The 13,333-nt window shown below is 54.9% G+C and overlaps 5 protein-coding genes across 5 annotated transcripts; 3 read left to right on the forward strand and 2 right to left on the reverse strand.

Annotated features, from left to right (window-relative positions):
- Positions 1-1,688: 1,688 nt before the first annotated feature.
- J7T54_007632 (uncharacterized protein) lies at positions 1,689-2,834 on the forward strand (the record flags this gene model as incomplete). The annotated part of the gene is made up of 1 exon (XM_051509462.1): positions 1,689-2,834. The coding sequence occupies one exon, from the start codon at positions 1,689-1,691 to the stop codon at positions 2,832-2,834; it is 1,146 nt and encodes a 381-aa protein (XP_051359547.1).
- Positions 2,835-3,308: 474 nt separating this feature from the next.
- J7T54_007633 (uncharacterized protein) lies at positions 3,309-3,947 on the reverse strand (the record flags this gene model as incomplete). Its single annotated transcript, XM_051509463.1, has 1 exon — positions 3,309-3,947. The coding sequence occupies one exon, from the start codon at positions 3,945-3,947 to the stop codon at positions 3,309-3,311; it is 639 nt and encodes a 212-aa protein (XP_051359548.1).
- Positions 3,948-5,715: 1,768 nt separating this feature from the next.
- Positions 5,716-8,769, forward strand: J7T54_007634 (uncharacterized protein; the record flags this gene model as incomplete). Its single annotated transcript, XM_051509464.1, has 3 exons — positions 5,716-6,034; positions 6,095-7,672; positions 7,880-8,769. 3 exons carry the CDS (start codon positions 5,716-5,718, stop codon positions 8,767-8,769), a joined length of 2,787 nt encoding a protein of 928 aa, XP_051359549.1.
- Positions 8,770-9,550: 781 nt separating this feature from the next.
- Positions 9,551-10,447, forward strand: J7T54_007635 (uncharacterized protein; the record flags this gene model as incomplete). Its single annotated transcript, XM_051509465.1, has 4 exons — positions 9,551-9,658; positions 9,720-9,745; positions 9,808-10,021; positions 10,088-10,447. The coding sequence occupies 4 exons, from the start codon at positions 9,551-9,553 to the stop codon at positions 10,445-10,447; spliced, it is 708 nt and encodes a 235-aa protein (XP_051359550.1).
- Positions 10,448-10,703: 256 nt separating this feature from the next.
- J7T54_007636 (uncharacterized protein) lies at positions 10,704-13,175 on the reverse strand (the record flags this gene model as incomplete). Its single annotated transcript, XM_051509466.1, has 4 exons — positions 10,704-10,854; positions 10,902-12,952; positions 13,034-13,101; positions 13,148-13,175. 4 exons carry the CDS (start codon positions 13,173-13,175, stop codon positions 10,704-10,706), a joined length of 2,298 nt encoding a protein of 765 aa, XP_051359551.1.
- Positions 13,176-13,333: the final 158 nt, after the last annotated feature.

A 13,333-nucleotide genomic window follows, 5' to 3' on the forward strand; every position in this document is an offset into this window, starting at 1 on the left:
CGCAAGAGATCTTGACACATTCACATGTCACTTCATGCTGGCAAGGATTTCCAAGATTTCTTTCCCTGGGAGGGGGCGGCCTATGAGGACGTCCTGGACTCCGGAGTCCGGCCTTGTCACAGTCCTTGATTGCCACTTGTTGACGTGTTGCAGGCGAACCTTACCCATCCCCCGCCGCAAGCGGGAGGGCCATGCAGGTGTCAAGCAAGCCATGTGTCCATGCGTCGGTGCGCCTTGGACAATTCGCGGGAAGAAGGCGTTCATGGCACCGGGAATTGACTTGGTGCTAGCGCTCTGGCACCCCGGTACTTTCTCACCACAATGCAACTCGCGCCAGTGCCGACTGTCTTGAACAGCGTATGTCTGGATGGCCGTCTGCGATCACCTACGTGTCGGACCAGTCCGTCCAGGCACCAGCTGCAGTGACCACAGCGCGAACCAAGTAAGGGCTGTCCTCATTCCCCACAGGCCATATGCCTTAGCGCACTTCCAGGGGCCAGGGCTCGTGCATATTAGGCTTGGCTAGCGCCAGGGCGTCAAGTTTGATGCTCTTGGAGTTCGATCTTAACTTATAAAGGCTGAATGAAGCTGGATCACGGGTCCACACGCCTCGATCTGAAGATCGCTGATCGCACTGTCGCACACTAAAGTTGAGCTGGCTGCTATTGTCCCCAGGGTTCCAAATGTTAGCTTATGGATAGAGCCCAGTTTTCTTCGGCACAATATATCATTGGCAGCTGTCTTTAATAAGGGCGGTGTCTGATTTGGCCAGAGATTGTTGATCAAATTACAGAGATAGTGCGGATCCTAATTATACTTCTTCCTCCGGCTGTTTTACGTTAGAGGGATAGGTAGATTGTATCCCTGCACTACTGCCACAGTTCACGCGCTGACATTTGGAATCCCTGGGGACTGTACAAGTAGCATAACCAAGGGTCGACCGGTCAAAGCTGTGAGATGTCGGCCGGTCTTCTGGGTGTTGTACTGGCTCTGTTGGTGCATCTTTCTTCGAACAAGGACGGCGCGGGGTACGGTTACGGGATTGGAGCTGAACGTCGAGAAACTCCAAAGGCAACTAGAGCATACGTACTACGTGGGAGTCTCAAGTGACAACAAGTGGATTTGACAGGTCCTGTACCCTATGTTCGGCAGTCAAAGCGAAGTGCCTTTATTCGTTGGGGATGGATGGGTTTCGGTGTAGGTGTGCCTCAAATCGAATTCTTCTGGTCGCTGATAAATAATCATTGTCCCGCGCAATCCCACGAATTGGATTTACATCCCTGAGGTTGGGAAATTCGTATTAATGAGAAGTAGCAAATGAGAAGTAGCAAAAAAACAATAACTTATCCGGTACGCAAGATGTCGTATTACCTTATGTAGCATCGGTAGTACCCTTGCGAGTGCGAAAAGGCAGACACTTTAGGGTAGGTGGTATGCAATCTAGGAACGCACGCAATACTTCATGATCTCTCGATCTACCGTCCCTAGGTTTGTATTCACACAGTATCAACCCTGCTCACCGGATCTACCTGACACAGTGCGTGGAATTGTATCACTTGCTCACAGCGTCCCGCTGCGCGTCGCGCGTTTCAACCGCGTTGCACCGCTTTGCACGAACAGGCCAGTCGTCACCATACCACAGCCACAGTTATTATTTTAACTCCTGTTTGCTATATCATTGGACTATCATGAGTGCTAGGCTCCTCGAACGCTTTGGGTGGCCAAGCCAAAGTCCAGTCCCTAAAAGGCCGGACAACAAATTGCGTGAGACCGGTTCTCCATCCCAGCAACAATCGAAAAAGCGCGCTGCCCCCGATCCCCCCCTGCGGACCTACGGCAACAAACAAGCGCGCAAAGCATTGCCATTGCCCAAGTCATCACGCGAAGCGGTCGTCGCCGCGCCCGCTGGTCGTGCCCGCTCTTCGCAACACAAAGGGTCCCCGACCAAGAGCCAACCGCCGTCACCGCTTGCTTACCAGCCCCCTATCGAGAGCTCCAGCCGCTCCGAAAGCCGAGCGCCGCTAGCTACCGTGTCTACCACCGGTGAATATGACGAGTTCGCCATGGCCAGTCAGCTTCCCTTCTCGGGTGTATCACCACACGAACAATCACAGTATGTCCAGGTTCTCGACACCGGCATGACGGCCACGCAGTACGGGGATATTGCAGAGGAAATCAGCGTCGAGGTCAATACGAGGCCCCAGCCTGAGTCTGTCGAGGAGGAGGACCTCTTCGTTGAAGCTGTTCCTGCGTCAAGAGCCTCATCCAATGGCGAGGACAGCGCTGCCGATGTTCCTCCGATAATCGACGACGACCAGTCCAAGCCCCCTACCCCTCAGCCAGAAAATGAGACGATGGCGGAAGATGAGACCACTACGCTGTATCAGTCCCAGCTGCCATCGCGGAACCCGGGCGATATCTACGAGGTGCCCTCAGACAACGACGGTGACCCATATTTCGTTTTTACTCGCTTCCTCGAGCATCGTTGGCGGGGCACCACAATCGAGCTCCTTGTTGATTGGCATGGGTCCGAGCCCACCTGGGAACCCGAGGCGAACCTGCATCATGATGCGCTGGACGCTCTGCTCAAGTATTGGCAGCAACAGGGTGGCCACCCCGAAAACCCCAATGAGGAAGGGCTCTACGACATTTATGGTATCCGTGAACACAAGGGCCAGAAACTTCTGGTCGAGTGGACCGGTTATGCGCCCTCCGAAGCTACGTGGGAGCCCAAGAAAAAGATACAAAAGGTCGCGCCACAAATCGTGAAGGAGTACTTTGACAGTCTAAAGCCCGCGGTGCCACGACAAAGGAGAAGGAAGAGGCAGGCGTGAGGCCGTATGTCAATGATCTCGTCGGGTTGATCCTGGGAATCCGCTCATTACTTTTTGGCGTCATGAGCGAAGCGTTTTTGGAAGCATGTTCTTATCCGCGATGAGTCCGATGAAGGCACAACTGTGTATGAACTCGGAGGGTAATGTTTGCACCTTTTTGCAGCTCTGGAGCCATGCCACTGATGTATGAAGCGGACTCGCTTTCCGCCGCCTTGCTTGTGGCAAGTGCTGATACACTTGAGAAGAGCTACCTACAATCATATTTCACGAAACAAACGCCACATGATAGCCTATATGCCTGGTGAAATTGCCCAGACAGTCTCCCCGCTCCAACACACTCGTCACCCGGATCGGTCGCTCTCAAAGCGTGGCTCCTTCACTCCGTCGCCAGGGCTTCGTCGGCAGCCCAGGACACCCGGGGGGTTCCCAGACGGTCCATAGATACGGGCCACCTCGCACAAGGCCCTTCTGTTCTTACTCTCGAAAGACACTTTGCAGCAGCGCCATGTTGACCCCAGCACGTTCAAGCCGATTCCTAATACTCAGAATCTTCTTTGGCTTTATGGTGCTGAATGGATGCGGTCTATGGAAGATGAAGAGGACATTGCTCTCGTGCGTCTCCCGTGTAGTAGGATCCTGCCAGGTCTCCCACGTTGGAAAGGGGCAACGGTCCTCATCATGGCTGAAGTCAACACGAGAGCCTGACCGGCTTTGGTTGAGGCTATAGCCCAGGCTGGAGAAGAACCAGATAAGGTCGGCCCAGCCGACGTTTGGGCCATGGATATTCTTAAAGATGGTCTCGGCAATTCCCCAGAAACGCATGGGCCGGTGCAGGCGATGCTCGTTGCCGTCCGGACTGGCAGGAGAAGCCGCGCCATTGGTTTGCTCGGCGGCCCGGGCTTCTGCATATTCTACATCACCTGGCGTGGGTGAGGTGGCTGCAGCAAACCAGTCAGCGTCTGCTGGATTGTTGTTTGTACCATGAGCGCTGTCTGCTGCGTCGCCAGACAATGCAGTTAGAACCGTGCTGGGGAGCTCATGGTCGCCGTAGGCCACGTTTGACGATGTCTCACTGTCATTCTTGTTCTCTTGGGAGTTGTGAGGCTCGGCCATCGTGAGGATTTGTGGTTGATGCAAGTAGTTGAGGTTGGATGGTGTTTAGGCGGTGGATTTTAATGTTTGTTGATGTAGGAGCAATGTGTGAAGAGGAAGTCCTGCCTATCTATACTTGTCGATGCCGCTTCGCTTCCTTCACAGAGGTCCTCATTGCGCCATTGTAAGCGAAATTCACAAGATCATGCGCGACGTCTCACCATGGGAACAGAGGATGTCGACCTCTTGTTGTCTTGAGCCACCCAAAGAGAGAAACTGAGTAGCCATGTCTACAAAAGAATGGCTTCATGTGTTCTAAGAGGGAGGGAAGGCTTTGAGAGCTCAGGTGACCACTCGCTATAGGAAGTTAATTCGTCTCTATTGATGGCTCGCATAGTGCCTTGTGGACACAAAGGGCCACTTAGTCTACTTTCAGTTCAAAAGTGGCAATGGCGTTTCAGACTCAGAATCCTCGTCTGAGATCAATGATACTCCGTCGAGCACGGTAACATCAAACCTTTGTATACCACGGGGCATCCCGACCAATACAAGGACGAGAGCAGCTTCACCAGCGCTCCACGCTTGAGGGGCTTAGCCTGGAAGCAGAGTTGAATGAGCATCGTTGTGTAGAGCTTGGTCATTACATTAGAACGTACAATGACGAAGCTGCCTATAATGAAGTTGCCCGGTACCTGGTGTCATCGTTGACCTAACGTTCTCTTCCAGTCTTTCCAGCTCGTCGACTGTGCGATCGTATATCCGTGCCGACTGGGTTTACTTGAACAAAACATTGTTTTAATGTGCCTCTTGTTTACATCTGAATTACAAAAAAAATCAGTGCCTTCTCTTGCCGATATTTCTGCTGCCTTTTCTTTTGCTCTGCGTGACGAACGCCAACAGAGAACTGCTGCTGTTGTTGAAGCCTCAAGGACCGCTGCAATTCTGTGAGTGATTGGTCACGCCGGCTTACCGTAGTCCAGTCGGTTTATTTCTCTCCGCCTTGAACTCGAATCAGCTCATTTTATGAGGACGAGGTCTATACCATCAGGTCTTTTAGTGAAATGACACCGCGTCCATGTCTCAGCAAACTGCCCTGATTGTTGCGTAGCGGTGTAAGCTTCGCATTGTTACCCACTGCTGATTGGGATATTGGTGTTGTCCAGCGACTCCAAAGTCAGATCAATTTTCCTCGTGCCATCGGCAAGATGCCTCGAGAAAGACAAATGTTGATTGTTCAACAGGCAATGAGTGACTGAGTTTGCGCCGTTCGCGGTGTGGGGCCGTCCATCTGTGATTACCGCAAACGGACTAGCGTGCTACTAGACGACGATCACTGTGATACACTCCCCATCGCGCCCAATTTGGCAGGAGCGGTGGATCTCCGAATGCTGAGGGTAAGCGCAACCGACCAGGATGACCAAGTCGACTTGGGGGTTTCGACTTCTTCCTCTATCCTCGCCTCTCAAATAGTCGACAAGGGCTGGTTTGGAGACTTCCATACCCTGGCAGATTAGGTTGGTTGCAATTGGCGTTGGCGCAGCCTCGGAGAATACCTTAACTTAGTTGCTCTCTTTTCTAAGTTCAGACTTCAGAGTCGCCCAAAGGATTCGCCTTTGACGCGCCCACTGGCTGCCGCACCCTGCCCGATCAAAACTTATCAATCTATAGCCCCGATGGCACATACTTCCCCTTCAGCCTTTTCTTCTCCTCTTCTCCCCTTCCCGCAGATGCATTGGTTTTTCTCGGGGTCTCAGCGAGCACACATGTGTGCCCACTTGCTCAATTGATCATGGCCGACCAACAACATCAATCCTCCTCGCGAGCACGCGAGCAACCAGTCACGGAGAAAACGGTTCACGAAGCGCCCGTAGTCGAGGACACCGACTCATCTGCGCAGTCACTGCAAGATGGTGTCCAAGAAATCGAGGCCATCTCCCAATCCTGGACAAAGGTTGGACTGGGAGTGGCCTATCTCGGCATTTTCCTCATGGCCTTCGTCACCTCTCTTGAGGGCCAAGTGACGGGCTCGGTCACCATTATTGTCACCAGTTCCTTCGCGCAGCACTCGCTGGTGTCGACCATCAATGTGGTGCAGAGCGTCATCCTAGGTACGCTCCCCGTCGTGAGCCCGTCCGCTGAGCCAACAGCTAATTAATTGTCCCTCCCAGCCATCGCCAAGCCACCCATGGCGAAGATTGCCGACGTCTTTGGCCGCACTGAAGCCTTCTGTTTCTCCGTCTTGCTCTTTGTCCTCGGCTACATCGTCATGGCCAGCTCCACTAACGTCCAGACCTTCGCCGCCGCTCAGATCTTCTACTCGGCAGGCAGCACCGGTCTCCAGATCCTGCAGCAAGTCTTCGTCGCCGACACGACCGACCTGAGCTGGCGCGCCATCATGTCGACACTACCGGACCTGCCATTTCTTGTGACCACCTGGGTCGGCGTCTCCATTAGCGACAGGATCAGAGCGGACACGGGCAGCTGGCGCTGGTGCTACGGCATGTTCGCTATCCTGCTGCCCGCCGCTTTCCTCCCGTTGCTGACGTCCCTCGTTGCGAACGGGCTCAAAGCGAAGAGGATGGGTCTCCTGCCCCCGGAGCGCCATACTATGCAAGGTAGCCCCCTCACCGTCTTGGGCAATCTGTGGAGGGATCTCGACGTGGGCGGCATCCTCCTCCTCGGAGCTGGCTTCGCCCTGATTCTTGTGCCTTGCACAATCGCTGCCAATGTCTCTGGCGGATGGGCCAACCGTGATATCATAGCCATGGTTTCTGTCGGTGCCGTTCTCGTGGTCATCTACCCCTTTTGGGAGGCCAGCTCGCGGTTCGCAAAGAAGCACAACATTCAGGGTGTGCCTGGCAGGATCATGGCCAACACGGCTCCGCACCCGCTGACCCCGCTGTATCTGCTCAAGTCCAGAACATTCAGCGCGGGCTGTGTGCTCATCTTCTTCTACTTTATGGCCTTCTACTTGTCCGTGTTTCCTTACTTCCAATCATATCTCTTGGTCGTGCGAGGACTTCCGAACCAGACGGCGGTGTATATCACACAGACTTTTACCTTTTCGTCAACCGTCTCGTCCATCATTGTCTCCATTATCATCAAGTTGACCCACAGGTACAAATGGTTCGTCGTCGGGGGTTCCGCCTTGTACATGATGGGTATGGGCCTCATGATGCATTACCGCACGGAAACAGCCTCGTTGTCTGCCATTATAGGAAGCCAGGTGCTCCTTGGGTTCGGCGGTGGCATGCTCAACGTGCCAGCGCAGATTGGTGTCCAAGCTAGCGCCAGTCATCAGGATCTGGGATCCTCCACGGCCATATTCCTGACCATTGTGAGCATCGGCAGTGCCGTCGGCTCAGCCATCAGCGGCGCCGTCTGGGGACAAAACATTGTCCCCAAGTTGAATGAATACCTGCCCGACGCGGCCAAGGAGAATGCGAACCTCATCTACTCCGACATCACACAGGCACTCGCGTACCCGCAGGGTAGCGACGAGCGCATCGCCATCAATCGCGCGTACCAGGAGACCATGACGAAGCTGTTGACGATTGCCGTCTGCGTCTGCGCCCCGATCTTCGTCTTCAGTCTGCTGATGAGCGACTACCACCTCGACGAGATGCAGCAAGGTGTTCGAGGCCGGGTCATTGGCGGAGACGTGGGGGAGGATTCGAGAAGGATTGAGGGTGCACAGGGTGGAAATCCTTACAACCCCAAAAACTGGTTCAGACGACGTCCCGCGCGTGTGGCTTAGAAGGGCCGCGATGACATGCTGGCCATGGGCCTGTTTCGGGCGCAATAGACAGTGCCGGACCGCACTATAATTAATATACTATTCATACGTAGTTCCATCGTCCTCACATTGCTGTTCTTGGGCTTGTTCGTCGGCGTTCCGCCGACTGACCGTGGCCATTTCGGGGCGCGCGGACTGCCGCTGCGGCCGACCTCAGCGCAGGGGCCTAGGTTCTCGGGGACGCGACCGACCAATTTTGAACGCGAAATGGCTGCTGTCAACGGGACGAAGAAGACGCACAAAGACGCGTCGCCCATGGTGGTGCGACCGCTGGGCCACGTGCGAGTGGCATGTCGTACCCTGTACGAAGGTGATGGTGCACTGACCAGCGTCAAGAGAACGATATATGGCGGCACTCTACGTCCTCAAGGCCATGTGTGCGACTGTCATCAGCTGTCGATTCGGTGTCCCACAGGAGTCGCGGCCGGCATCCGAGCACGCAACGCTGCAGCAGACCATCATCATTCGCGCAGTAGCCCAGACGACACTCAACCACCCTGGCAACCTCCATGGCAATGTCCTCTGCTCGGCCGGTCGACAGGCCCCTTCACGCCCCCACAGAACAAGCTGGCCAAGTTCTCATCAAGTCCGGTATTCACCATCCAATCGGCATGGGGCGAGCTGAAGCCATCGTTCATGTCGAAGCCGACATATACGCAGAAGCAGTGGGGGACCGTCCAGACGAGTCCAACCACCACGAAGCGCACATCCATCCTGATCGACGCGGACAAGAGCAAGCGTATTGTCGCAGCCTGTCGAAAGAATGACGCCACGGTCACGAGCATGCTCAACGGTATCGTCTTTGCGTCGCTCTACTATGAGTTGAAGGACATGGATGGCCAGCCTTCCCTCTCTGCAAGCACGGCTGTCGATCAGCGACGATTTCTAAGCTCCTCGGTCGGCGGCGTCGATCCGAAACGCATGGTGAACAATCTCGTCACCATGGTCATACACGAGTTCACAGAGGAGGACGTGATTCGACTCACCAAGAATATTGGCACGCAGGATCCCTCGCAAGGCCTCGCCTACTTGGAGTCTGTGGTGTAGGAGGTCGCCGGGCTGATGCGCGGCCGCGTCCAGGGGCGTCTGGACAAGGGCTTCAAAGACGACATTATGAGCCTGATGGGCCTGGTCGACGACTGGCGAAGCGAGGTGACCCGATCCATGAAAAAGCCCCGTCGGGAGTCATGACAGGTCACCAATCTGGGTGTGATCGATGGAGAGCGTGGCTCGGCTGAGGGCGGGTGGCACATTAGCAGAGCCATATTCAGCCTCAGCGCGGAGCTCTGCCGGTCCTTGTTCATTATGTCCTGCTTCGGCGTCAAGGGTGGTGAGATCACGGTGGACATTACTTGGCAGGATGGCCTGAATGAGCTGGTGCAGGGGGTGGGCGAGAGGTTGTCGACTAATGTCTTGGGTTGGTGCAATTGGCTCGCGGACGGTGAGTGGAAGGACGATGGCGGTTTGAGGCTATTCAGACCAGATACTCGAGGCTGAGGTGACGATCAGAGTCATCAGACTCACGATTCAAGCTTGCCAGGCGAATTGTACACGGTAGTCGACAGCTAGGGCTGACAAACCTTTGTGAATCGGAGGAAGAAATGCCGGCTTGTCATAGTTGTATAGAAAACCCTTTGGTTGCATGGTTGATGGAGGTATTTGGTGCACTGTTGATATTCACGGGGCAAATATGGAGCGCGCGACCATGCGAATACGTAGGGTAGCTGAAACCGAATGCTGCGCCCCCCGCCAACCAAACACTCCCCGCAAAGTAAACAAAACGCCTCGCCATCTTCCACCACATCCATTAAGCACACGCCGAACCACAATGTCGACAAAACCGCCGTCAAAGTCCTCAAGGGATCCCAAGGACAAGGAAAAGGCAAAGACACACAAACTTGCCCTCAAGGGGTCAGCAAAGCTCGTCGCCGAGTTCGTACGTCAATCCCACCCCTCCTGGGAGCTCTCTCGCGCGCAAGCTAACCATCTGGCCACAGTTCCAATATTCGATACACACAATCCTGTACGAAGAACGCCCCCTAGCTCAATTGCATCGAATTTCGACCGAGACTGACAACGCGACAGCTTCCAGCGTGGTGTGTACCCCGCCGAGGATTTCTCCGCCGTCAAGAAATATGGCCTCAACATGCTGGTTTCCTCCGACGACCAGGTCAAAGCATACATCCGCAAGATCATGTCCCAATTAGATAAATGGATGGTGGGAGGGAAAATTTCAAAGCTCGTGATTGTCATCACAGACAAGGACACGGGGGAACACGTTGAGCGGTGGCAATTTGATGTGGGCAGACCTATCTTTCCCTTTGACCCAGGGTGGTTTGGCTAACCATGTGGTGCGGAACAATAGGTGCAAATCTTCCAGCCGACCAAGTCAAAGTCAAAACCGACTGACGAGAACGTCTCCAGAGCGGCGGCGGCAACCGCCTCGAGCGCCGCCCAGACCGAGGAGAAGACCGAGCAAGAGATCCAGGCGGAAATCGCAGCCATCTTCCGCCAGATCACCGCGTCCGTCACCTTCCTTCCTCAGCTCTCGGGCGACTGCACGTTCAATGTGCTCGTGTACGCCGACGCTGACTCGGACGTCCCCGTGGAATGGGGCGACTCGGATGCCAAGGAGATTGAGAACGGAGAAAGGGTGCAATTACGCGGGTTCAGCACGGCCAACCACCGCGTCGATACACTGGTCAGCTATCGCCTAGGCGAGTGACGAGTTATAGGTCATGGGAAATTGATCTAGTACCGTCCATGCTTGGCGTTGGGAGTCAGTGCTACGGTAGCATAGCAGCAAATGGGCGCTGATGTGTAACATAATGTGTACTACTGGCTCTGAAGCCTTGCCTGTATTCCCCCTGTCTCATCTATGCTTCGCCAACCACGGTCTATCTAATCCACGCCCTCGCCATGCAATGCCCTCACAACTCCCCAACTTCATGTTCGCCTTTTCTCTTCTTTTTTGATCCGCCTTAGACCCGTTTGAAAAAGTACACATAGGCAAATTTGCGCATTTCGTCCGCATCGTGCGCTTCCACGACCTTTTCATCGTTGAAGAGAACCCAGCTGAACTTGCTCGTACTGTCGTTCTGCAGGGACTTGCGGATGAAGGCAACGTAATGACTGCGATTGTCAGTATCCGTCAATAAGATAAGTAAAGCAGCACTCACCCTGCGTGGATGCTGGTGCCCTTGTGGCAGACGATGGATTGCAACCGAAAGTTTGCTGGCAAATCGGCACGTCCGGCGGGCTCCTTTGCCGTCTTGGGGGGCTCATCTTCGTCCATCAGCCCCTGGTCATCCGGGTGGCTGAACAGCCAGTCCACTGCCCGTTCCATGTCTCCACCCGTCTCTCTGAGCGCCTTCTTCGCTACAGGTGCGGCGAAACCCATGGCGCCAAGCGACTCAATCTTCTCAGGGTCAGCCTCGCTACCCCCTGGAGCAACGTTCTCTAGGACGAGTGGGTCGTCAACGTCGGGATCCTCCATGTGCGAGAACAGCCACTCGGCAGCGATGTTAGCATCTGAATTGCCCGTCGCATGGAGTGCCCTCGCACATCGATTGTAGGGGAAACCCATCGCCTCCAGCGTTGCGAGCGCCGTTGGCTCTGGCGCAAAGGCAGGCGTCTCGGCTTGCACCTCCTCTGGCAGCAGCTCCTCCGTCTCTTGCTGTCCTTTGGACAAGTATCTGTCCAAAGAGAAGGGCTCATCCGGGACAATGACAGGGACGTCCACCTTGATGGGGACCCAGTTCACCACAGTCATCTTGCGTGCGTTCACCGCCAGCACCTCGGGGAAGGTCTTGAAGAGTGATCGCTTGCTAAAGCCATCCTGGCTGCTGCAAGAGGAGCAGGTAAGCTCCACGCTCTCGTCGGCAGTAAAGAGATCCAAGCACTCCTCCAGTGTGATGGATTCGTACTTGTCTGGGCCCTCCGCGCCTTCTTCAGCGGGCATCTTGCGGAGCGGTACGTTCAAGAAGATACTGTCTTGCTCATCAGAGCTGTATCTGACCTTATTGCAGCCTAGACACTGCAGCCGCTGTTCCAGCTCGAAACGGAACTGACGGGTAGGGTCTTGTTTCTCGCCCATGTGCTCTGATCGCGAAACAATTTTGAACATGTGCTGCAGAAACTCAAGTGCGTCCTGCTGGCGCATTGTCGAGAACTCTTCATGTCCACGTCCAATAAGGTGCTTCAGCATTGCCGGGGCCAGTCCTCGTTGATGCGTCACATTGGACTCGGCGTGAACTGTGGGATCCGGCTTCGCATAGCGACCGGACAATAGGCCATCCGCCATCTTCCTCAGCTGTGTCTCAAGATCTGTGGCGGGATCCAGCACCATGGGCAGATCGTCATTCGGTCGGTAGTATCGCTGCTGGAAGGACGGCAGATCGAAGAGGCACTGCACAATGCTGGCAAGGTAACAACTGTTGCCGAGATTCTTCAGTCCTGTCAGCCCCGGGCCGTAGAGGGGCTTCAGCTCTTTGCCGTCCTCCGTCGTCATGCTGAAGTCCCATTTCAGGTTCTGTTCAATGTTCATCTCCGTCAAGCTCTGCTCGGTCTTCTGGCGTTCGGCCAGCACAATGCCCCAGTGCGCCAGGTGCTCTCCGAGCTTGTCGTCGACTCGCTCATCGTCACACTTGTAGCAATAGATGTCGGCAGTACCTTCGGGCGTGATGGATCCAAGCTTGACGGCTACGCCATGCCCTGCATCGTCGCTGTGTTTCAAGGCGTGGGAGTTACCGTCCAAGCCACCCATCTGCTTGCGCCCACAGCCCAGATTCCCGCAGTCCAGGCACAGCCATAAGTTCTCCTTCAGATCGCAAGCATAGCAGTGACTCAAGGCACCCTGTTCGATCTTGCGCGACTCGGATTGTTGCATCAGTAGAATGTGCTCGCATGTCGTCAACTCTTGCTCCCATGCCTTAACTTCCTCTTTCCGCGCGAACGTGTTCGCTCGCATAATCTTATCCACCACGTTTGTCACCCTGGCGTCTGAAACGTCGAGATCGACACTGCATTCCAGGCACCGCGGCGTCAACACAGTATCGTACTTGTCCTCCTCTTTTTCGGCAGCGATGGCCAGTTTGGACATCTTCGCCGGCGGCTCATCGCGCTCGACTGTCTTGGGGGTTCTCCTGATATTCAAGGCGAGGGGGTGTGTTCGTTGGATGCTGTGAAGCTTATTGTGGAGGCGATCCCCGGCGCAGCCGCCGTTGAAGCACTGTAGGCATACATCGAGACCGGCGGGGTCATCCTGGAAGGCTCAGCCTGCTGTCTTTTTATCTGAGGGGAAAGCTCTTACGATAGAATCAAAGCACTGCGTACAATCTTCGCGGTAGACAGACTGAGTTGGCGCAGGCGCAGTGAGTCCTACAAGCGTTAGGGAGGCTGGGTTTGTCAAGGTTTGCTGACGGACCTATGGACTCAAGGTGGGGACACGCCATGGTGAAAAGAAACAAAGCTGACGTTGCTCTCTTGTTACACTCCCAACAAATACTTTTGGTCGCTGGAGAGAAAGGGTTAACCTCGCGACAAAACACAGAACACACCAGGCTGTCGGTGACGATCACGAGCCCAGCTGCAGACGCGCAGCCTTGGGAGC

The sequence above is a fragment of the Emericellopsis cladophorae genome, assembly GCF_022114955.1.
Source record: "Emericellopsis cladophorae strain MUM 19.33 chromosome Unknown NODE_62_length_120238_cov_116_934538, whole genome shotgun sequence".
Lineage (NCBI taxonomy): Eukaryota > Fungi > Ascomycota > Sordariomycetes > Hypocreales > Bionectriaceae > Emericellopsis > Emericellopsis cladophorae.